Genomic DNA, 22,193 nt, shown 5'->3' on the forward strand with positions numbered 1-22,193 from the left:
TTTTTTATACTTTGCTTAATCCTAGATCTTGTCTGGAAGGAAGTTACAAGTAGATGGAATTAGACTTCAATGAGCTTGTTTGTATGTATTGTGTATATTCATAATAAAAGCCGCTAAGACACCAAGTGCAATAAAGCCAGAGATTCTTTGTGGTTTGGCTTTATCACATATTATGGCTTGACTGGTTTCACTTTGTTGTTAATGTTTATGGTAGAGAATATGCTACTCTGCAGGCTCATACCATTGTCCCAGAAGTTAATGCATGTTTGTAGCTAAAAGACAGCTCTCAGGAGAATTCCAAATAGCTGATTTTTTTTGTGATACTATTTGCTCCAGAGCCCAAGCAGTAATATGTGTACAGATACAAGTTTCTGATAGTGTCTTAACAAAACTGTTTGTTCTTCCCTCTGTCCCCTGTGTATGTACAACTGAAGATGGAGTATTGTGAAAAGAGCACATTAAGGGACACTATTGATCAAGGATTATATGAAGATACCAGTCGGCTTTGGAGGCTTTTCCGAGAAATTTTGGATGGGTTAGCTTACATCCATGAAAAGGTTAGTAAATAGGAGTTATGACCTGTACATAATATCTGTGTTATGCCTCTTTCTTCATTTTGGGGCATGCATTAGCAAGTTTCCTCTCTTTACCCTCTCCATTATTAGTCTGTTCTTGGGGTTTATTATATTTTATCACGAACATGAATTTTATAATGAACCACTTCAGATTTTACCCATTAGTCATAAAAATTTGACCATCTTTTAAAAACATTCTGTTAGGTATCTGGTAGCACTGAAAATTGTTTCTGGCTTCTGGGCTACAAAACGATAGTCTGTCTTCAAGACTTATCTTCAGTAACTTAGTAGGTCTCCCACTGTATAAAAAGTATGTAATACGATTTTCCAGTCCATTATAAGGACTTCTATTTTGAATAATGTTTATCCTTTAATATTCTGTGGGTCTTTTTTTTATTCTCTTCCTGTAACAGGGAATGATCCACAGAGACTTGAAACCTGTGAACATTTTTTTAGATTCAGATGATCATGTGAAAATCGGTGATTTTGGTTTAGCTACAGATTATCCAGCAAATGCGGTAAGTACATCTTAAAGTGAATGAAAAAACTCTTCAATTTGGTGATGTAATTACTTGAGGGGAAAAAACAACCGTAAGTTAAGTGACCACAATGTTTATATATTGAAAATGCTATACACTTCTTTTAAATTTCTAAAGTTCTAGAATCAAACCATGCACTGCCAACCCAAGTGGCAAGAACAGCCAACAGAAGTATTTCATGTGTCATTTACAACATGACTGTTTTGCTGGTTTCAGGTGGTCTCTAAACAAGAAGAAAATCTCTCAGATGGTTCTGCTGTGTCTGACCCATCAGGTTAGTTTACATTGCAACTTGTTATAAATTAGCATTTAGCATATAAATTAGAATTTAGCATATAAAGCAAGCATTTATACTCTGTGATCTTGTATACACTGTTAAAATTTCCATTAGTCCTTTGAAAATAAAACTTCACTTTATTAAGGCCAGGGGTGGGACCATCCCCCCCCAGCTACAAAGTTGGGTAGCTTTGTTATAATCTGTCAGTTTTGCCTCTTATCTAAGAATTAATTAGCTTCCTCTGCTAGACTTCTGCCACAGATCAGTGTTTTCCTCATGGTGAGGAATATAGAGAGCCTGTATATCTGTTCCATCTGCACTTGTGTTCCCCTTGCCTATATAGGACAATTTCAAGACTTCAGTGTCCTTGGTTGAATTGGTTTGAATTGGTTTGAATTTTGCTAGAATCTGAATATGGTGTTTTGAGGGAACTTTAGTACATGGTATTTTTAAAAACAAATGTAAAGCAGTGAGATTTAGTTGTAACATTTGTGAGCTGGCCTACTACAAATCTGTAAAGCAATAGATAAGTTTAGTTACTAGATAGACACGGATACTTGACATGTGAGGGTAAGAACTGTCTGTCAAAGTATTCTCAGCTGGGTCTCTCTCAGTAAGGACTGCACTCCCCACCTATAAGAAAGAGAACATGATTGAGTTTGTTCTCGACATGGATGCTGCATTTCTCTCCCACTTTCTTGACAGTGGTGCTCTCATCTTTTTCCACATAGGTAACTTGACAGGGATGGTTGGCACCGCGCTGTACGTCAGCCCAGAGGTCCAAGGCAGCACTAAATCTACCTACAATCAGGTATGATTGGAGTAGACTTAATGAAAAGGTAGCATGGAGTCTAAGATGTACCACGTGTGATTTGGGTTGCTCCTCCTTGACATTCAGTGTGGAACAGCATGTCATTGACTCCTGTGCCAATCAGGGGAAATAAACATTCCTTCTGGAGGAAACCAAGGATACAAGGATGTGGGCAAGTCAATTTTTCTGCCTGTGCTTGATCATGAGTAGATGGAAGCAACTTCAAGTTGAAAGCACATAATCACAGGCATTATAACTGAATAGAATAGAAATCTTACAGTCTTTAGTTAAGGTAATATAGTGTATACTGCTGTTCTGGATTTCTGTAATTGTAGGGGGATAAGGGTGTATTTTTTCCATCCAAGAGAATCCTGTTTATATGCAGAGACAAACTGAATTTCGAAGCAAGGAAATGTTTTCAAAGTGGGAGTCATAGAATTATAGAATGGTTCAGGTTGAAAGGGACCCCAAAACTTACCCAGTTCTGACACCCTGCCATGGGCAGGGACACCTTCCACTAGACCAGGTTGCTTCAAGCCCCATCTGACCTCGCCTTAACCACTTCCAGAAATGGGGCATCCACAGCTTCTCTGGGCAACCTGTTCCACCCTCACAGTAAAGACTTTTTTCCTAATATTCAGTCTAAACCTATCCTCTTTCATTTCAAAGCCATTATCCCGTGGCTTATCACTGAGTGGCCGTGTAAAAAGTCCCTCTCTCTGGCATTCTTGTAGTCCCCTTGAGGTACTGAAATGCTGATCAAAGGTCTCCATGGAGCCTTCTCTCCAGGCTAAACAATTCCAACTCTCTCAGCCTTTCCTTGTGCAAGGGGTGCTCCATTCCTTTAATCATCTTTGTGGCCCTCCTTTGGACTTGCTCCATTGACTTGTTCTAGCACATCTATGTTCCCCTTATGTAGGGGGCCCCAGAGCTGGATTCAGCATTCCAGGTGGGATATCATGAGAGTGGAGTAGATTAGGATAATCACCTCCTTAAACTTGTTGATCACACTGCTTTTGATGTAGCACAGGTTGTTTGACTTTCTGGGCTGTGGCTGCACTGACTGATCATATTGAGAGTCTTGTCAGCCAACATCCCCAGGTTCTTCTCTTGGCTGCTCTCAATCCATTCTCTGCTCAGCCTGTATTTGTGCTTGGAATTGCCCCAACATATGTGCAGGACCTTGCACTTGACCTTGTTGAACTTCATGAGGTTCACACAGACCCACCTCTCCAGCCTGTCAACATCCCTTTTGATGGCATTCCTTCCTTCCAATGTGTCAACTGCACCACACAGCTCAGTGTCACCAGCAGACTTGCTGAGGCTGCTCTGTCCCACTGTCCATGTCACCAACAAAGATGTTCAACAGCACCAGTCCCAGTACCGACCCCTGAGGAACGTCCACTCCTCAGTTTGGTGTTAAGCTGCTGCCCACAATTCAAGTGCAACCCTCATTTATGCCAGAGCAGTGCTGTGATGACAGAAGGCTTTAAAGTTTACCAAATCTCAATGGATTGTGTCTTCTAACAAAAAAACTTTAAATAATAGTAAAAACACACAAAAAAGACACAGGAAAAAAAAACTACCTTCTCTCCAGCTTTAATATACTCTTACATTTAACCTAAGCGTTTGTTGGTTTTTCTTTCCCTCTGCTATTTTTGTCTTCAGAGAGTGGATAGGTACTACATAGAAGTTTTCATTTTTTTTCTTCCTTAGAAAGTGGACCTGTTCAGCCTAGGTATAATATTCTTTGAAATGTGTTACCATCCTATGAATACTGCATCAGAAAGGATCTTTGTTCTTGGTCAGCTAAGGCTGGTAAGTACACAGCTATGAAACATACTAATTCTATGCATCAACTAGTTTGTTAAGCAAAAAGGATGCAAAAGATGCCAAAAAAAGTTGCCATAGGGAGTGTTTAAAAACAAGGTTTGTAAAATGTATCATGGAAAGTGAAGAATACAATTGGAGCTGGTACACTGACATTCTTTTAATGCACTGTGGATTCTAATGGTATTGCCATCAGTCTGTGTTCTGTCTGTGAAATAAATTTTTACATGTCAGATAAAGTAATAATCTCTTTAGTATACCTAGGTTTAGGCCTGGTAGGCCTTTCTCGGGAATCAGGTGGTATTTGTAGTTGGTAAATGCTTGTGATTATGGATTGTACTTTTGTTGTGCAAAACAACATCAAAGCATTCTTCCTTTTAGCTCCTCAAATAAATGTAATTTGCCATGTGGGGGGTTGGTTTGTTTGTTTGGGTTTTTTTTTTAATTTATTTTTTCATGGGCAATGGAAATGCTTCATTTCTCTGTTTAATACATAGAACTTAAAAATAGGACTAATCTGAGCAATCTGGACTGCTTATTAAAATTCAAATGTGGATTTTGTTTTGTTAGCCTGCGATTATATTTCCTAACGATTTTGATGAAGTCAAGCATGCAAAGCAGGTAATTGTGAAGATATTTTAACTATTAGGTATTCCATCTCAGAAAGCATTGATTATAATTTTTGCCCTCTAATTTCCCACTTAATTCCCCACCTAGTGTTCTCTGCCAAGTTCTTTATACATGATATTAGAACAAAGTAAGGAAATAAAGCCTCAAAAGAATATTCTAAGTTGACATGGAAATATATTTACCCACAAAATTCTCAGAGCACAGTCACGAACAAATTGAGAGTTCACTGGCACATCTTTTAAGCTCTGAGGGACAATTTTGACTTTTTGTGCTCAGAGAAAGGGCAGGTTAATTTGTTTAACTTTTTACTTAAACTTTTTGAAAGAAACATATGTCACACAACAGAAAGAGATGTGAAAGCTCAATTGGCTGCTCCAAGCTTGACAGAGCTGCCAAGAGCTGTTTTGGGGGCCTCCATGGCAGAGTAATGAAATGATAAAGAGCAGTGTGATCTTTTCTGGACCATCTAGGCGGCTTTGTCCTTGTGCTAATCAACTCTTTTGTTGACCATTTTTTTAACTTTTAATGTGTTAATGCTTGTAAAACAGCAGTCTGCATGTTACTAGTACCATAAAACACTTCCATCTTGTGCATATTGCTGAAATATCCCAGGAAGATTCCCCCTACTCTAACACTTGTGCCTCTCGAATATTTGATTTCATGCATGCAATTCTACTTTTTCTCTTAACTTTGTTGATGAAGAGATGCCAGAGCTAGGATACCATGGAATAACAAAGGATGAGGATACTACATACTTTCTAATCCCAGGAGGCACATTTATAATAATTTCTGTGGTTAGTAAATTTTTTCAGATGATAATAAAAGATACTCATAATTTACTAAGCAAATAATGTCCATCCCAAAGATTCAGACTCTGCTGTTTTTTTTCCCCTGTAGAGTCTCACAGTTTGTTATTGAATTGATATGACTACCAAGTTTGTTTTAAATACTGTTAACTTACAAAATGTTTCTAATCTGTAAAATTTGGATTTAATTTGTAGAGATTGGTTATTACATGGCTCCTGAACCATGATCCTGCAGCACGACCAACAGCTGTGGAGCTGTTAAAAAGTGAACATCTTCCACCACCCCAAATGGAAGAGTCTGAACTGCATGAAGTCCTCCACCATACCTTGGCAAACGTGGATGGCAAGGCCTACCGGACTATGATGAGTCAGATATTTGCACAGCGTATATCTCCAGCAATAGACTATACTTATGACAGTGATATGCTGAAGGTTTGTAGGTGTTCAGGGGATGTGTGGGTTTGGCTTTTCCTGTGTTGAATTTTTTAAAAATATGCTCATATGGGTAAACCTGTAGCATTTCTGGGTGAATTGCATCATCTCGAGATTCACCTTCACTTTGGTTCCCATTTAAAACTACAGCCTGCTGTGTGGGTTTCCATAGCCACTTCCCATTTGAGCCTTAAATTCATTCTTCAGTGAAGAAAACAGCAGTGTTTGATTGTAGCAGCTAAAGCTTTAAGCTTCTGTCCAGATGATAACTTTGCTCTTAATTCCTGTCAAAGTAATGGTTGACTGTTTGTCAGCAGGAATTGTTGCCCTGGATGTTTTTTTCCTCTTTCTAGTTGATGTGATTTTTCTTAGTTTATCAGCTCTTGAATCTTTCTAAAGCTAAAGACATTCAAGGTAACACAGTGCAATAATGCTTTGTATAGCTGTGGTTATTTTTATTATGTAATCATTGCAGTTTTTTGTAGTGGGATGAGATAGCAGAATGTTTATTGCCTGTATTACATGGAATGATTGCCTACATGGAGTGTTCATCACACGTGAATTATATATCTACTTTTTATTTGTGATGGTTTCAGGGTAGTTTTTCTATTTGGGCAGCCAAGATACAGCAGCATGTATGTGACATTGTCAGCCGGATATTTAAAAGACACGGTGGGTGTGTTTACAAAAGTCATTAATTTCCTTTTTTGTGACTGAATGGATTTAAAAGAATGGAATGGATTTACTGCTATAAGATAAATCAGAAAACATGTTTGGTAGTTGATCATTTGAAGTTCTTATGATGTTTTCTTCTGTTATTTTGTCATTCCAGTAATAGCTACTAACATCAAATCTGGATGATTTACATTTTCTACGGGAAAAAAAAAAAGTTAAAATCTTAATTATATTTTTGAATGTACATGGTTGTTCTGATAAATCTGTATGAGGTTTTAGAGGCACAGACTGTTACACAAAATCTGATATAAGGGTAGCTCTGTAGTGGGAGATCAGGCATCCATGTAGCACAGTAACCTCTCTTTGAACAGCCAGAATGGGAAGAGCATAATGGAGAGATAGAAACAAAGCAAGTGTGTACTGGTACTTCCAGTGATGTGTTCTTGGAAATGCTTTGCTATTCAGGAACTTCCTGAGCCAAAGCAAATGCCATGATATTTAATATTCTTTCATTTTCCTTTCCAGGAATCTGTCCAGTCATTAATAATAGTATTCACTTAAAATTATTTTTTGAGAAGGAAATTTATGCAGCCACTGTCACACTTGAAATGTTATAAATTGTGTCATGTTGCAGGTGTTCATGATACTATTTTATATAAAAATACTGCATTTTGAAATAGAAACTTTGCATTTTCCAAGTAAATCATAATCTAATTAAGCATGATCAAAATTTGACAATACAAAAGAGTGAGAAGCTGAGAAATACAAAGTCAAGGATGGGTTTACCCTGCTCCTTAAAGCTTGACAGATTTGGGAAAGTGTCAGCATTTTAGCAACTGAAATGTTTTCATCCTGAAATATTTTGGATTTTTATCTATAATGGCTAGAAGAATTTCTTTCTATCTGGGGCACTTTTTTTTAAATTTAAAAGTTAATGTTGAGTTAAAAATGTAGCCAGGAAATAAAAGGTATTCATGAGGTTTTAAAATGAAACACAAACACTTCTAGTCTGTTTTTGAGACAGAGGATGCAATATGTCGGAACAAAATTTGTTCTATATGGAAATGTCTCTAGACCAAAGCAGAACTTGGCTACTGGTAACTGCAGAGTTTCTCATCTGTTTCATATGCCTGCTTTTGTGAAAGGTGATGTTTAAAGAGGGGGAGGGCAAGGTAAAGATTCTGCTGGGCTGTGGAATTGGCAGTTCTCCCTTCTTTGGCCTCCCTGCTGAGCCCAAGAAGCATGCAGCATTAGGCATAAAACAAAATTTGACATTCTTTCTTTAAATATGGAGGAGGAAAGTCTATTAAGAACATGTAATGTAATTTTTTAACTTACGGATTGATGTAATTATGCCCTGCAAGGATGTTCGTGAACTTGTAAAAAGCAGGTGTTACTTCTGAAATGAAAGATAATAGTGTTTTCTGGTTTTGTGCAGGAGCCATCAAGCTGCATACTCCACTGCTGATGCCCAGAAATAAAAAACTATATGAACATAATGAAGCTTCCTATTTCATGGATCACAGTGGGATGCTGGTAATGCTTCCTTACGACCTCAGAGTAAGTAGCATCATCTCTGCAGGCAAAGCTTCAAAGGGTATGGAGGGTGCTGTGGTAGAATTTGGTTTAGGCTTACACTTCTTTTGACTGCTGTCTTGTTCTCCTGAGTTCTGTACTCCTCCTCTTGATAGCTGGAGCCCTGACCACATTTTGAAGAAACAGCGTTTGTTTGTTTTAACATAGGTGAAAATAATATTTTTATTTAAAACTTGCAGCAAGGATGGTTAGATTAATATGACTTGGCTATGTCAGGTGTTCTAGGCATTATATTACACTTGGGGAGAGTACAGGTGTAACTACACAGTCATCTCTAGTTGCAGAGCTCAGTCAGACCAACTGTTTTGTTTCAACAATTTTCATGTATTGTTTTTCAGATTCCTTTTGCAAGATTTGTAGCTAGAAATAACATAACAAACTTGAAAAGGTAAGATATGTAGAGGTGATACTTTGCACTGATACTGTGCTTTACTGTGACTTCTAAAGAGGCTGATTCATTCTTCAATGTTTTTTTAGATACTGTATAGAGCGAGTTTTCAGACCTCGGAAGTTAGACCGCTGTCATCCCAAAGAGCTCCTAGAATGTGCATTTGACATCATTACATCTACTGGGAATAGCTTTTTGCCTATAGCAGAAACAATTTATGCGATTTCAGAAATCATTCAAGAGTTTTCAGTGCTACAGGTAGATTCTCTAATCAGCCCCTTTCCTCTCTTTTCCACCCAAAATTTTAATTTAACTAAATATTTCATTTGATGTGTTGTAAAAGGATACTTCCTTTAACCAGCACAGAACTATTTTCACATTTAATCTATAGTCACTTATAGAACAGTCATAAAAAATGTCTTTCCTAAGTAAACTTAAAATGAAGCGTAGGTTTATGTGCAAAGGAAATAAATGAATTCTTTATAATACCATTGAAATAATGTCTTTTTTCTGTCAGACAAGTGATTACTGTAGAATGGGACAAGACTTGCCGTTTAGTTAGAGATGAAAGGTAAGATAGTGAAAGAAGAGGTTTGCAGTTAATTTTGAGCTATTATTATTAAATGCTTAGGAAGCATCTTTGTTTTGTGGGAGTTGTGGTTTTTTTTAAGAAAACAGAATGCAAGTAAAACTTGTCTTTTTCATTCTTCTTTTTTTTTTTTTTTAATTTGTGCTTTGCTAGGAAAGAAATTACAGTATTTATCTGAACCACACTGCCTTACTGAAAGCTATACTTTTGCACTGTGGGATACCAGAGGACAAACTCAATCAAGTCTACATCATTCTCTATGATGCTGTGGTAAGGCATTAGTTATTAACCTAACCTCTGTAATCATGTCTGTATTCTATTTTGTGCAGCTATGTTTAAAAATGACTAACAGCCCATTTCCAGCATAAGCAGGATTATACTCTTGATACATAAAAAGGCTGGCTATCTTTGGGCTGTAAATGTAGATTACTTACTTTTTTATTACTTCTGGATTGGGATGCTTAAGATGATTCTTTCATGTGTATTTATGAGAATTATTCACCTGTATAATCAAGAACTGACAGGCTAGTTGTTAAAAACATTTTAAAAATTAAATTTAAAATGTATTTTAATATCAGTTTGGTCTTTTCTACTTTATAAGCTCAGAATATAGTTGAAATTAATTTGAATAATTACAATAATGCATTAAACACAACCAAATATTGTTTTAATCTGTTTTTCTTGTAGACTGAAAAGCTAACTAAAAGAGAAGTAGAAGCCAAGTTCTGTAATCTTTCTCTCACACCAGCTAGTGTAAGTGATTTTAATTCAGTGCTAATTTTCCTGTAATTGGTCATAAGTCAGTAATATTTTATTTCCTTTGTAATTTAATCAGAGTAAGAAAAATAACCTGTTACATGTGCTGTTCAAATAGGTCAGTCCCTTTGCAAATGGTCTAACTTTGTTCTCTGTTCTCTCTGGAAGTCAGTATTGCAGCTTGTTCTTTAAACATGTGGCAACTAATAAAGGTAAATAGAATACTGTGGAGAGGTGTTTAATGAAACTGAGAGAAACTTTTAAAAAAACTTCTCTGCAAATGTTGAATGTGCATAGAGTTGAAGTCAACTTCTGGGTAGTCTGAGACTTGTGTCTGCCTGTTCTTTTCCTCAACTCCACTAGTGAAAACAGCCTGCTACAAAGCAAACAAACAAGGCAGAGGTTTTACTCCCATAAATATAAAGTCCAGATATATTTTTTTTACATGGGACCTGTTAGGAACATTGTCTGCTGCTATATATGCTTATAATTTTATATTTTTGTTTTTAGCTTTCTCGACTCTATAAATTCATTGAGCAGAAGGGAGAAGCAAGTAATGTATTTCCATTTCTAAACACAATGATAAAACAAAAGCCGAGTGTCACTCAGCTGTTGAAGCATGGTATGAAGGATTTAGAGGAAATCATTGGTCTGTTAAAGCAACTGGGAATAAAACTTCAGGTTTGTAAAATGCTCTGCTAATAAATTAATGGAATTACAAGGCTGCTGTGCATTGTAATATGCCAGGAAATAAAGATATTTTACAGTAGCAAAAGTACATACAAGTGTCTTTTGATGGCAGATAATACTGAATTGATACTTCCTTTTTTTTCCCCCCTTTTTTTTTTTCTTTATTAAAGATGCATTTAAAAAATAAGAACTCTTCAGTCAGAAGTCTCTGGCTTAACTTCTATCTAATGACACTCAGACTTTTTTCCTTTCTCCAGCCAAGACTGAAGGTATTACTTAAAGCATAAAAGAAGGGGTTTAATAATTTTTGAAACAAACAGTAAATATTTTAAAAATACAGAAATCTAATGACTACTAAAGGCCTCCACCTTGCTTGAAGCTTGCTGTTTGGGTTTTGTTCTACAGGTTTCTTGAGATGCTGTAAGATTAAAGCACCTTTAATTTCCTTATTTTTCACTGTATTTTAAAGTTTTGGAGATAAGGAATGTTTCCATATGTCCTCCTTATGTGAAAACAGTGTTTTAAATCCATGCTGCAAAGAGGAAATTAATTATATATGTCATTTTTATTTTACAGATCTCTATAAATCTGGGACTAGTTTACAAAATACAGCAGCACAATGGTATTATCTTTCAGTTTATAGCATACATCAAAAGAAGACAAAGAACTGTGCCTGAAATTCTTGCTGCAGGAGGCAGATACGATCATCTGGTATGTGTTCATCTCTGCTAGTAAATACTGATTTTTTTTTTTTTTTAACCCATTTTGCCAAGATAACTAACTGGTCTTCCATTCTGTTTTATCTTGTCTTGAGATTCCACAGTTTAGAGGACCACAGACAGTAGGAGCAGTTCCTTCAGCTGTTGGAGTCAGCATAGCTATAGATAAAATAACTGCTGCTGTTTCCAGTGTGGAGGATTCTGTAAGTCTTTTTGGGAAGTGGGGAATTTGTTTACTTCTGACAGTTCAATGATTTAATTGTAGCTAGAGATGGACAAAAAATGAGATGTACAGATGTGTTCCAAATACCATAATGAAATAGAAGGCAGTCATCAAGATGACCTGTTTTCTTTTGTGTTTCTTTACATAGAACTATTTATTAAATGAGAATTAATGGAAGACAGGATCTTCAGGCTTACACCATTTTATTTTCAATTTAAATGGGATGTTTTTCTCAGCCTGTATATTCTTTCAGATGGAAGAGTACAACTGTAGGTATTTAGTTTTATTTTTCCTTCTCCCTTTATCAAAGTACAGGAGAAGGAAAGAAGCCTTAAGAATATTGACTATTTTGTACAGTATCACACATCTTCACTTAGTTGTGAAATGTCTATTTTATGCTCTGTTCTCTATAAGAATAAATTAACATTGCCAAGGAGAGTGGGAAGGAAAGAACAGAGTAGGCAGGGATACTTGGCAAGCTGAGTCTGTGGAGGTGCTTTACATCAGAGTGAGCTTCAGACAGACTTAGATGGATTGTAGCTCTCAAAAGAAGTGTATCTAATCCCTTTTTTTGTTTTTTAGCTTGATGCATTTTGACAAATGTTGGCATATTTGTCCACCTTTGTTATTTTAAGTACCTTATGAAGGGTGGGAAAAGTTATCTTGTGACTAATATTATCTCCTTGATTTTACTTTCCTTTCAGGTTTCTGTCAGCTCATGTGACCTGCTGGTTGTAAGTGTTGGTCAGATGTCAATGGGTAGAGCTATCAACATTGTTCAGAAATTCTGGACTGCAGGAATTCCAGCTGAAATAATGTATGACTGGTCCCAGGTAGAATTTTTATCTCCATGTGTTAACTATATTATTGTTCTCCAAGATTATTGCAGACTGAAACCATACTTTTTTGGGGTATTTTTCTGTTTTATATATTTTTATATTATTTTTCTGTTTTATGGAGGTGGAGATTCATAATACCAAGCATGTAGGGTGCTCTTCAGATACAGCAATGTCAAGAAAATCTCTCACTGGCTTTGCAGTATTCTTCCAGAGTATTTAAAAGTGTGAGGAAGGAGACCTTCTATTAATAAATTTAATACTTAATAGGGGGTACATCAAGAACAGTAGTAGCAACTTTTAAATAGCCAGATGGCTAAAGGCACTCATGTACAGAGGGAATATTGACATTATTGTAGTGTTAGAAGTACAGTTCAGCAAACTGAGCTACTAGATGGGTCCCCATGTAGTCCTTGAAGAGATGTGTATACAAAGGGAAAACAGAATGGCAAGCTGAGCTGTGCCCTTTTATGTCCAGTTGAAAGCAAACAGAGCTGTAGCCAACAATACCTGGAGTGTAGTGAGCTACACGACAACACTGAAGTCCCTTTTATAGGTAGTGGCACTTACTGAAGGATTATGAGTCTGCTTCAGCTTCAGGTTTCCCAGTTCATGACTAACAAGAGACTCGGCAGGTGCCCATTGCACATCATGTGCTGCAGGGCAGGAAGTTTTGAGTTAATTCAATTCATTGTCTGACTATTTTGTAATTTTTTGCCATAACACTTCCAACAGTTTCAATCCCTTGGGACTGAAAAAAGTGCAGATTATATACTTTTCCTATGATCATCTAGGCTGGAGTTTCTTGGTTTGGGGTTGTTTGTTTTTATTCATGAGGAATGAAGATTTGGCTAGTTCTTACCTCTATCTAATGCTGTGCTGCAACCCAGTGCTGAGTAAGTCAGCACAGCCTTTGTTTTACAGGAACCCAGCTGGAGTCAGCTTTTGTGGCAGACCCACAGCCATGCAGGACTGCAAACTGCAGGCAGCAGGGTGGTGGCTGTCTGCCTGATGTTACACTGCACATTTTTACAGTTACTGGGACTCTGCACTTCTAGGTGTAGGTAGCCCTTCTATGTGGGCTGCAGGGCCTAGGCATTCTCTCTATCAAAGCATAGACTTTGATTTCAATTTTAGCAAGCATTGGTGGATAAAGATATGCATAATGAAGTTTCACCTGCTCAAGTTGTTAATAAAGCTTTTCTCTCTCTGAAGCTGTGTGACTGTTGTATATCAAGTTACTTTAATAAAGACAAGAGACTGATTACTTAATTGGTCATTTTATAAGCTGTTAAATTAATGTCTCATTCTCCTTTTTTTGTTCACACTTTAGTCCCAGGAAGAACTACAGGAATACTGCAGATGCTCTGGGATTACATATGTGGCTCTGGTGTCAGAGAAAGAAGGAAGTCATGTGAAGGTAAGCATGGGACCAGGGGATGGCGTTTCAGATTTGCACTCTGTTCTTCTACTTTTTTTAAGTTCATTATTAATACAATATAAATTATACTTTAAGTAAATGGTGTTGAGGTAAATACAGTTTTGTTGTTAAGTCATAAAAACGTTATTCTGAACAATTTCAACACTTTACACATTTTTATCCCTGCATAACACTGTTATTCACAGACCTCCTTCCCTCTAGGAAAGTCCAAAAACTAGTGCAAACATTGCTTGACAATGCCATCGGTGGCATAGCATGGAAAAAGGTTTCTCTTGTCTCTGACTTCTTTAAATCTACAAAATTAATTAATTGACTTAATGATCTTTGCAGTTGGCACCTTTTCATGTTACAAAATAAATACAACTAAAATTTAAATCTAAAAAAATCTGTATGGTTCCAGCAGACAGTCAGAACGACATTCTTCACCTCTATAAACTCAAATTAGGATGCAAAGACTGGACTGTGTCACTACATTAATGCACTCTGTACTTCTTCTGTAATCTTGCAGCCTGTGATTCTGGTACCTTTGGGTTTTTAAGTTGAAAGTTTAAAATGTTCTGGATCATTAGAGAACAGATCATTATTTTTTGAATGAAGAGTCATTCTTTGACTGAAAAAAATACTAACCATTTGACAGCATATGGCAAGGACAGCCAATTTGCCTTACTAAACCACTTTTCACTTCTTATTCACTCTGTTACTGTAACAACAATTATTGCAAGAATAAGTAAACCTTGATGATGACAATGTGATATTTCAAAGTTCTCTACAAGCCTATTGTAGATTGTTCTTTTAAATGTGGTTTATTGAAAGAAAACCAATAAAGGAGATGTTAATGAGGTGAATGGTGTTGTTGCTGATTAACCTCTTGCCAATAAAGATGGTGCAGATTCCTAAGTTTTGAATGTTTGGGTTAACTCTTGCAAATTGAAAGGCAAGCCTTATTCTAATATAATTGCTTAACTAAAAATATCAATAATATGGTACTTAAAATGATAAACCATTTGTTTGGAACTTAATTATCACATTAAATGCAAGGAGCCAAGCTTGCTTTGGGAATGCAGAATAAATTAGTAGTTGGCAGAAAAAAATCTAATCAAAGATTTAATTGGCAGTGATTGATTGGTATTGATAATAGCTTCCTACCTTTGATTCTTTCACCTTCAATGGGTGAAACAGTTTGGTTTTGATTAAGTTTGATAAGTTTATTTGTATGTCATTTAAGAATCAACAATCTTAAGACCCATTGAACTACATCGTAGGTGAAATCCTTTGAGAAAGACAGGCAGACGGAGAAAAGGATTTTAGAATCTGACTTAGTAGATCACCTGATCCAGAAACTGAAAATGAAAATTGGTGACGAAAGATGTAGTAGGTGAGTAGCATAACGTGTCAATAATGTGGATAGTCAAAATCAGAAGTGAATATATGCTTGCATATGCTGAATTAAACCGCCATTTTATTTGGTAGGTAATTGCTGAATTTGTTCTGAGGGGAAAAGAAAGCAAAAGGCTTTGTTATAGAATTGTACTGAGATTAAGAAAGAAACTGATTTCCCTAGCTGCTGCTACATTCACACAACCATAGTGCTTCATAAATTAAAAGACCACACAGCTATCCCAAAGCTGCTAGAACAGCAGTAGTGTTTGGCTGCCTGCGAGTCCCTGTTACTGAGCAGAAGTCCATTACATTTGTGTACTGTGTAATCAAAGAATTAAAGCAGCAAATCCCTTTCATTCTGAGGCAGTATTTGTATGGTGAAATGAAGGTGTAACTCTTGCACTTCTGTATGCTCTGGTGGCAGAAGTGAAAGTAACACCTGGCAAAGACTTCAGGTATACAGGAAAACCCTTTCACACTGGCTTCATTGAAATTACTATTTGCTGTCACCAATGGAAGTTAGTACAGAAATGACAGGAGTAGTTAGTACAGATATGTACTGCTCAAGCACTACAGCTGTTACTTACACACAGCCCCCTGTAAGTCTGTAATTATACATGCATCTAGATATTTTTATGTGTACAGTGACAGCAGGAATAGACATGCATTAGTCACACAAAGGAGAATTCAGAAACTTAACAGATTTGCCATCCAGTTTTTCTGACTAGGGTTAACAATAAAGGAAATCATTAAGCTGAAATCAGGCAGTAGTTTATACAAGCAGTTAACATCTCCAGCTATTCACCTCTCATGCTCTTTTTTTCTGGCCTCAGCCAGTCTTAGTATTTAATTTTGCAGCTAACCTGATCCTCAAGTGCTTTGTGACAGATCTACTAGAAACTGTGAAAGAAAATAATTCTTTCAAAAAGTTACCTTATTTCTAAATTCTGAAAATAGAACAGAAAAACCATTGCATGGTGCCACTAAACAGAAATGCAATAACTGACTGTAATAGTGCTGGCAAACTTTTAATCCTGAATCCCTGAATGTGGAAACTAAAAGTATCCAAATTAATTACTGAAGACTTCTTTGAATATATGTGCTCTTAAGTATAAATACTACTTTTATACTTCAGTATTATGTCACAGAAACATGTGAGAAGCAGATTAAATTAATAATTCAGAGAGAATACTCTCACAATATATTTTTGTATTAGGATATAAATCACTCTTATGAGAGGGAGGACATTTTTTGTATCCATAGGGAGCATTGCTTCTAGACTTGACTTCTAAATGTAATTTTGTATGGTTTCCTGTCAGTTCCTGAATAATAAATGTGTGCTGGGGAGTATCTGCAGACTTCTTTATCTGTTGGAACTAAGTTTAAGTATCTATGATAATCTGAAACTACTGTCTTATTACAGTGTTTATTTATAATTGTAAATTCCTTAACTGTCTTTGTTTATTTTTAGAGAAACCACAGATAGTCTTTCAATACCAAATCAAAAAGGATCATTTACTAATATTTCAGGTATTTAATATCTAGTTACAGAACATACAAACTGTTCCTCTTACTGCTCAAAAACTGTTTAGTAGGAAAATAGTACCAAAGGCAAAGTAAGAAAATGTTTTATAGCAGAACTCTGATTAGAGGTACTGCTTCTTAATCTTAGATATTGTTCCAAGTGATTTAAAACTTTTTCTCCAAACTAAGTGCTCAGACCAATGGGCATACAAGCATTTGTTGATGCAGTAATCCAAGAGGCTGGGAAAGCCAAAATTCACCAATTTTCCTAGCTGAGGAGAAATTTATATGTCATCTTGATGAAAAAATAACTTGATCTGTGATTGTTAAAGTATTGAGACCAAATGAAAATGCCTGTACTTTTCTAGCTGTGGATTTGCATTCCTTATTCTGATAATATAAATTTGTATATAAAGAATAATAAGTGCTTACTGTGTGGCTAAAGTTTGGCTTTTTTGATACTTGTTTTATTGAACACTGATACAGTGTGTGGTGATGGTGATTTTTAAAGAAACACTTCACACATACACTTTTGCATAATAGGGAGGGAGAGAGGCCATGTTTAACTTGGGGGAGGTTTTGTGTGTGTGTGTGAGACTACCAAAAATGGAAATTTAAGTTTGAAATAAGCCATTTCAATTATTGTTATACTGGGGAAGGTGGAATTTATTCTTTGTTTTGTCAGTGATTCTGCTATGGGACTGAGCATTAAATAGTCACCTCATTCTTGTAATAGCTTTTATTTTTTTGATATTAGGTGCACTGTATTCCTTTGTGAAACTATGCAAGTCATTTGGAACATTTTCTTAGTTTCAGGGAGTAGTGATGTAAAATGTGAAATTTCTTAATCTTAACAACCAGTCCTTCAAAGTCATGAGTGTTTGTTTGACAATTGATGTGCGTATCTCATTATCCTCAGATTTTGGTGGTTTTCAGCATCTTTTTAATCACTGTACTGCATTCATTTTAGTATATTAACATTTGTGAAATTTTTGTTTCTTGATACTTGTTATATAAAGAAATACTATAAACTAAAATGATGCATTTGCATTTTAGGTGTGTTTGAATCCCATGGAACTCTTGCAGTGCCTAACGTTAGTGTTATAGCTCCTGAAAAATTATCTGCCAGTGCCAGGCGTCGTCAAGAAATTCAGGTACACACACATCAAATAATTATTCAGAAGGGATCCTTAGAAGTTAAGGAATGGTAGAATTCATACTTCATTATCACCTAACTTAAATTCATCCTGTTTGTTTTTTATTCATAAATTAGACTAGGAACAACACAAATGGTTGAAGGCAAAGACCACCCTTTTTAACCATTCGGGTCTTAGGGATTATCTGTGGCATCATGGCTCAGCTATCACTGTGCATGCATACTAGAAATCTTACTTTTCTAGAAACTGTGGTTCTGGATCTTTTCCTTCCTTTTTCTTCCTCCGTAAATGCTGAGTGTGTTAAAGGCCGTCGTGGTTTAACCCCAGCCAGCAGCCAAGCCCCACACAGCCACTCACTCACTCCCCCATTAGTGGGATCAGGGAGAGAATCAGAAGGGTAAAAGCCAGAAAACCCCTGGATTGAGACAAAGACAGTTTAATAGGGAAAGCAAAAGTTGTGCACATCAGCAAAGCAAAACAAGGAATGAATTCAGTGCTGCCCATGGGCAGGAAGGTGTTCAGCCATCCCCAGGAGAGCAGGGCCCCATCACCTGTAATGGTGAATGGGAAGACAAACACCATCACTCCAAATGTCCCCCCTTCTTCCTCCTTGCCCCAACTTTATATACTGACAATGATGTCACATGTGTGCTGGGGAGTATCTGCAGACTTTGGTCAGCTGGGGTCACCTGCCCTGGCTGTGTCGCCTCCCATGCACCCCCAGCTTCCCTGCCAGCATGGATGTACAAAAAGCAGAAAAGAACTTGGCTCTGTTATCAAACAATTTTAAAAGAAGTAATCTATGCAGCAGTGCGGGAAGATGTTGGAAAATTCTAACTTTAGTACAATAGTGTTTGATCCCTACATCTGTGGCTAATAGTCTTGTACCAGTTATTGCTTCCTTACTTAGCTTTATCAGATTAACTGCCCAGCAATAACAAAAACATGGGTTATTAATTCTGTGTTCAGCAAAAATCCAAAACATAGCCCCATACCAGCCATTGTGAAGAAAGCTAGCTCTACCCCAGATAAAACTAGCACAAAGGTGCAAGGTCATCATACTCTTAATGTGTAGTATGTTTGTAAAAGATACTTTATGTATTTTATTTCATTATGTTGTCTCAAACTAAAGACCTGAGAAAAAACTGTGGATTTAAAAAAACACATAAAAACCTCAAACCAGAACAATAACCAAAAAAAAAAACTACAACCTGCCTAAAACATACTATAGTAATGTAGAAAACATTCAGTGATGCTAGAAACAAAAGTAATTTTCATGGTAAAACAGAACTGTCATCCCCTTTTCAGTCCAAACTTGGATGTGCAACAAAAAAATCTCCCCAATAGTTCTCAGAACCCAAATAAAAAGTGGATGTTACTCTCTGAACTAAACAATCTTGCTGTTTTCAGGTTTTGAATATGTAAAAGCAACTTTTCCAAGGTACAAAAGACAATATAATGCAAGCCTGCAGCTACATTAGTAAAGTGCTACCTTTGCAAAACCACTAGCCTGCTCTGAAAGAGGTGTTATAAGGCATGACCCATATTTTGGTTTGCCTTTCAAAAGCCATCTTCCCTCTTTAGCTGGAGGTGATTGACTACATCCAGCCACAGGTTCTCACATTCCTTTGAAAGTTACCTAACTCCCAGAAACAGAGGGCAGTTTTCACTAGTTATACAAGCTATATCTATGTTGTTCTGTCTGCTTTAGCACTGTGCCAGTATTGTCAAGTGTGGACCATTGATTCAAGACTGCCTCAGCTCCAGTCTCTTCCCTCTCTGCTCATCAAGGATTACTATGAAATTTTTACTGAAAATTATAATTAAATATTTGTTTAGATATTATGTAGTTCTGCATCTTGTTAGAAGCAGCCTCTTTTGTTCTTATCTATGCAGTATGATATCAATGTTCCCATCCTGTGTCACACAAGCTGTGTATTTTACTTTTGCTCATCTTTTGTTCCTAGGTACAAACAAGACTTCAGACATTCATTTCTAGCCTGCAACAGAAAACAAGTGAGATTGAGATTTTAGCAGTAAGTATTTGGCAGAAGCCTGAACTAATTCCAAATTCTTAATTGCAGTGGATGATGCTGTTCCTGTCTGGAACAAACCACTGCCAATTGCCTCACTTTAGCAATAACCAAATGATCAAACTTCTGGTTAAATAAGACCCCCTGTTCTGTTTCTCTAATACTTGAAAAGTATCTCAAGTTTTGTGAGACAGCTGCATGGAATAAAATTTAACAAGCATTTAATTGTAAGCTCATAAGCTGTAATTACACCAACTATTGTGCTAGATGTAATAACTTGTTCCTGTTAGATCTGCACTTCCATTTAAGCAAACGTAGCTCTTGTTTGTATATAGCTTTTAGACTTCACTGATCATGTCACAAAGGACTTAAAAATGATGTATGCTTCTCAGGAAACATAACTGCCCATTTGCCTGCACCTATGTCCAGCTTTCCATAATGGAACCTATAATTAATATTTTAAAAGGTTTTAATAATTTTAAACCAATTTCCCAGTTTTAGCAGCATGAGTGCTTCTCTGGAGATGAAAAATCTGACTCCCTTCAGTATTGCTCATTGCTAGTTGGCAAAATGGTAACAGTGAATGGTTAAGTATTGATTTCCTGGTATTTTTACAGGTTGATCTGCCAAAAGCAACTGTGATACACTTCTTATCATTAGAGGTAAGCAATTAAGTATTGTCGTTAGAACTCTAACTGAACACAATAGGTGATAAACTCTATTGACAATGAAGTGTAAAATTCACCCATTCTAGATTTCTCTTTCAAGTTTGAATTAGATTTAAAACTTAGAAGTATTTTTTTACCCAGGGAGCTTGACTCGACGTTTTTGTGAAATGTCCAAGTTACACAAGACAACATTAGGAAGTCCTAATCCAAAGCTCTGAGTTTTTCCTCCAATAATAGTTATCTAAAATTAAATCTTAACTGCTCTTTTTCAGAAACCAATAAGCATTAATAATAGTTTCAACAAAGGGGTTGGTTCCTTGCAGCTCTTAATGAAGGAGAACCCAAAATAGAGGCAATTGTTTTGAGTACAGTAGCTGAAACATCCCTTAGTGAAGCCAGGATATAAAGAGGACATATATTACATTGACATCGTTAAGAACTCAAGAGCTGGTCAGTGGTACATGAGATGACAACACCAAAGACAACACCATCTTACTGGGAGAAGTGTTTCCTTCACAAAAGAGTATGAGACTAGCATAGTTCCTTGACAATTTTTTTTCTTAGCTTGATGGAGATAGACAAGCCTTTGATGCTACTGTGAGACAATTGATGTCACGATGGCCCAAGCAGAGATCTTCATATTTACAATCAATTTGTGATGAAATTTACAGTCTCAAAATGGAAAAGAGGTAAATTTGTTAATTCTTATGGGTACATAAACTAGATTTTTTTTTAAATTTTTTCTGTATTCAAACTAGAACTTGTCTTCCACTTTCCTCTCTCTCTGAGGCAAAAAGGAATACTCAGAAAATGTGTATAGTCCCTTCACAACTACAGAACTGGTCACTAACCCTCACTTACTGATAAAATGTAAATTTTTAATTTTTCCAAGTCTTTTCAAGAAGCTCTAGAATATATGACCACTTTTATCTTACTTGCTGCTGTGTTAATAAAAATGAATAGCAGACAACTATGTACAGTCAGGTATCCTGCTACACATAGTACCTATACCTCTATATATGTAAATAAATATATACATATGTAAAATGTAGACATCTACACTGCTAGATAAAAACCCTCTTTTCTGATGAGAGGGACTTGGCTTGTCTTTTAAAACTCATGAACACATTTAATTCCTCCTGCTTTGAAATAATATGGTGGCAGTCAGGCAGAGGTGGGAGAGTGCCCAGTATGCTCTCCCAACAAGTACAGTACAGCCCATTTCTTTTTGTAAGCATAAAAACATTTATGTTCAACTCATAGTCTGCCTGTTGGATTACAGCAAGGCTGATACAGATAGTCTGGACACATCCAGTATGTCCAGTTTTAAACCTCAAATTGTTAAATGTTGCATGTACTGGTCCACTTAAGACCTGGGTACTTATGCCTAATTATGGGTTTTATTTCATTTTCTTAAACCTTTGTTCCACTTGAAAGTACTACTTATTCTTTAAATAAGACTAAAACTTTGAGAAAAAGGAACCAGATGCACCAAAACTGTTCCAGGTCTGCTGTTGACTAAGACAGCTACGTTATCAAGTGAAGCATTTGTTTTCTTCAAGGGGCTTCCAAGGCGGTGAGCAACAGAACCCAAATAATACTCCATGCAATGCTGGGT

At 36.4% G+C, this 22,193-nt stretch overlaps 1 protein-coding gene across 3 annotated transcripts in view; it reads left to right on the plus strand.

The window, feature by feature from the left end:
• EIF2AK4 (eukaryotic translation initiation factor 2 alpha kinase 4) overlaps nt 1-22,193 on the plus strand; it is a 37,468-nt gene that overhangs the window by 14,123 nt on the left and 1,152 nt on the right. Inside the window, exons 15-38 of one of the 3 annotated variants that reach the window (XM_021539252.2) lie at nt 435-557; nt 989-1,093; nt 1,331-1,388; nt 2,123-2,202; nt 3,919-4,020; nt 4,603-4,653; nt 5,664-5,900; nt 6,497-6,572; nt 8,014-8,135; nt 8,510-8,559; nt 8,649-8,817; nt 9,302-9,418; nt 9,836-9,901; nt 10,415-10,585; nt 11,171-11,305; nt 11,409-11,516; nt 12,241-12,369; nt 13,706-13,792; nt 15,076-15,188; nt 16,665-16,723; nt 17,774-17,871; nt 19,842-19,910; nt 20,525-20,569; nt 21,140-21,264. In XM_021539252.2, the coding sequence (XP_021394927.2) occupies nt 435-557; nt 989-1,093; nt 1,331-1,388; nt 2,123-2,202; nt 3,919-4,020; nt 4,603-4,653; nt 5,664-5,900; nt 6,497-6,572; nt 8,014-8,135; nt 8,510-8,559; nt 8,649-8,817; nt 9,302-9,418; nt 9,836-9,901; nt 10,415-10,585; nt 11,171-11,305; nt 11,409-11,516; nt 12,241-12,369; nt 13,706-13,792; nt 15,076-15,188; nt 16,665-16,723; nt 17,774-17,871; nt 19,842-19,910; nt 20,525-20,569; nt 21,140-21,264 (2,495 nt within the window). Of the gene's footprint in view, nt 1-434; nt 558-988; nt 1,094-1,330; nt 1,389-2,122; nt 2,203-3,918; nt 4,021-4,602; nt 4,654-5,663; nt 5,901-6,496; nt 6,573-8,013; nt 8,136-8,509; nt 8,560-8,648; nt 8,818-9,301; nt 9,419-9,835; nt 9,902-10,414; nt 10,586-11,170; nt 11,306-11,408; nt 11,517-12,240; nt 12,370-13,705; nt 13,793-15,075; nt 15,189-16,664; nt 16,724-17,773; nt 17,872-19,841; nt 19,911-20,524; nt 20,570-21,139; nt 21,265-22,193 lie in introns of those variants that run through there. The other 2 variants (XM_021539253.2, XR_002466241.2) reach the window with 2 other exon arrangements.

Source organism: Lonchura striata, chromosome 6 (genome assembly GCF_046129695.1).
Source record: "Lonchura striata isolate bLonStr1 chromosome 6, bLonStr1.mat, whole genome shotgun sequence".
NCBI lineage: Eukaryota > Metazoa > Chordata > Aves > Passeriformes > Estrildidae > Lonchura > Lonchura striata.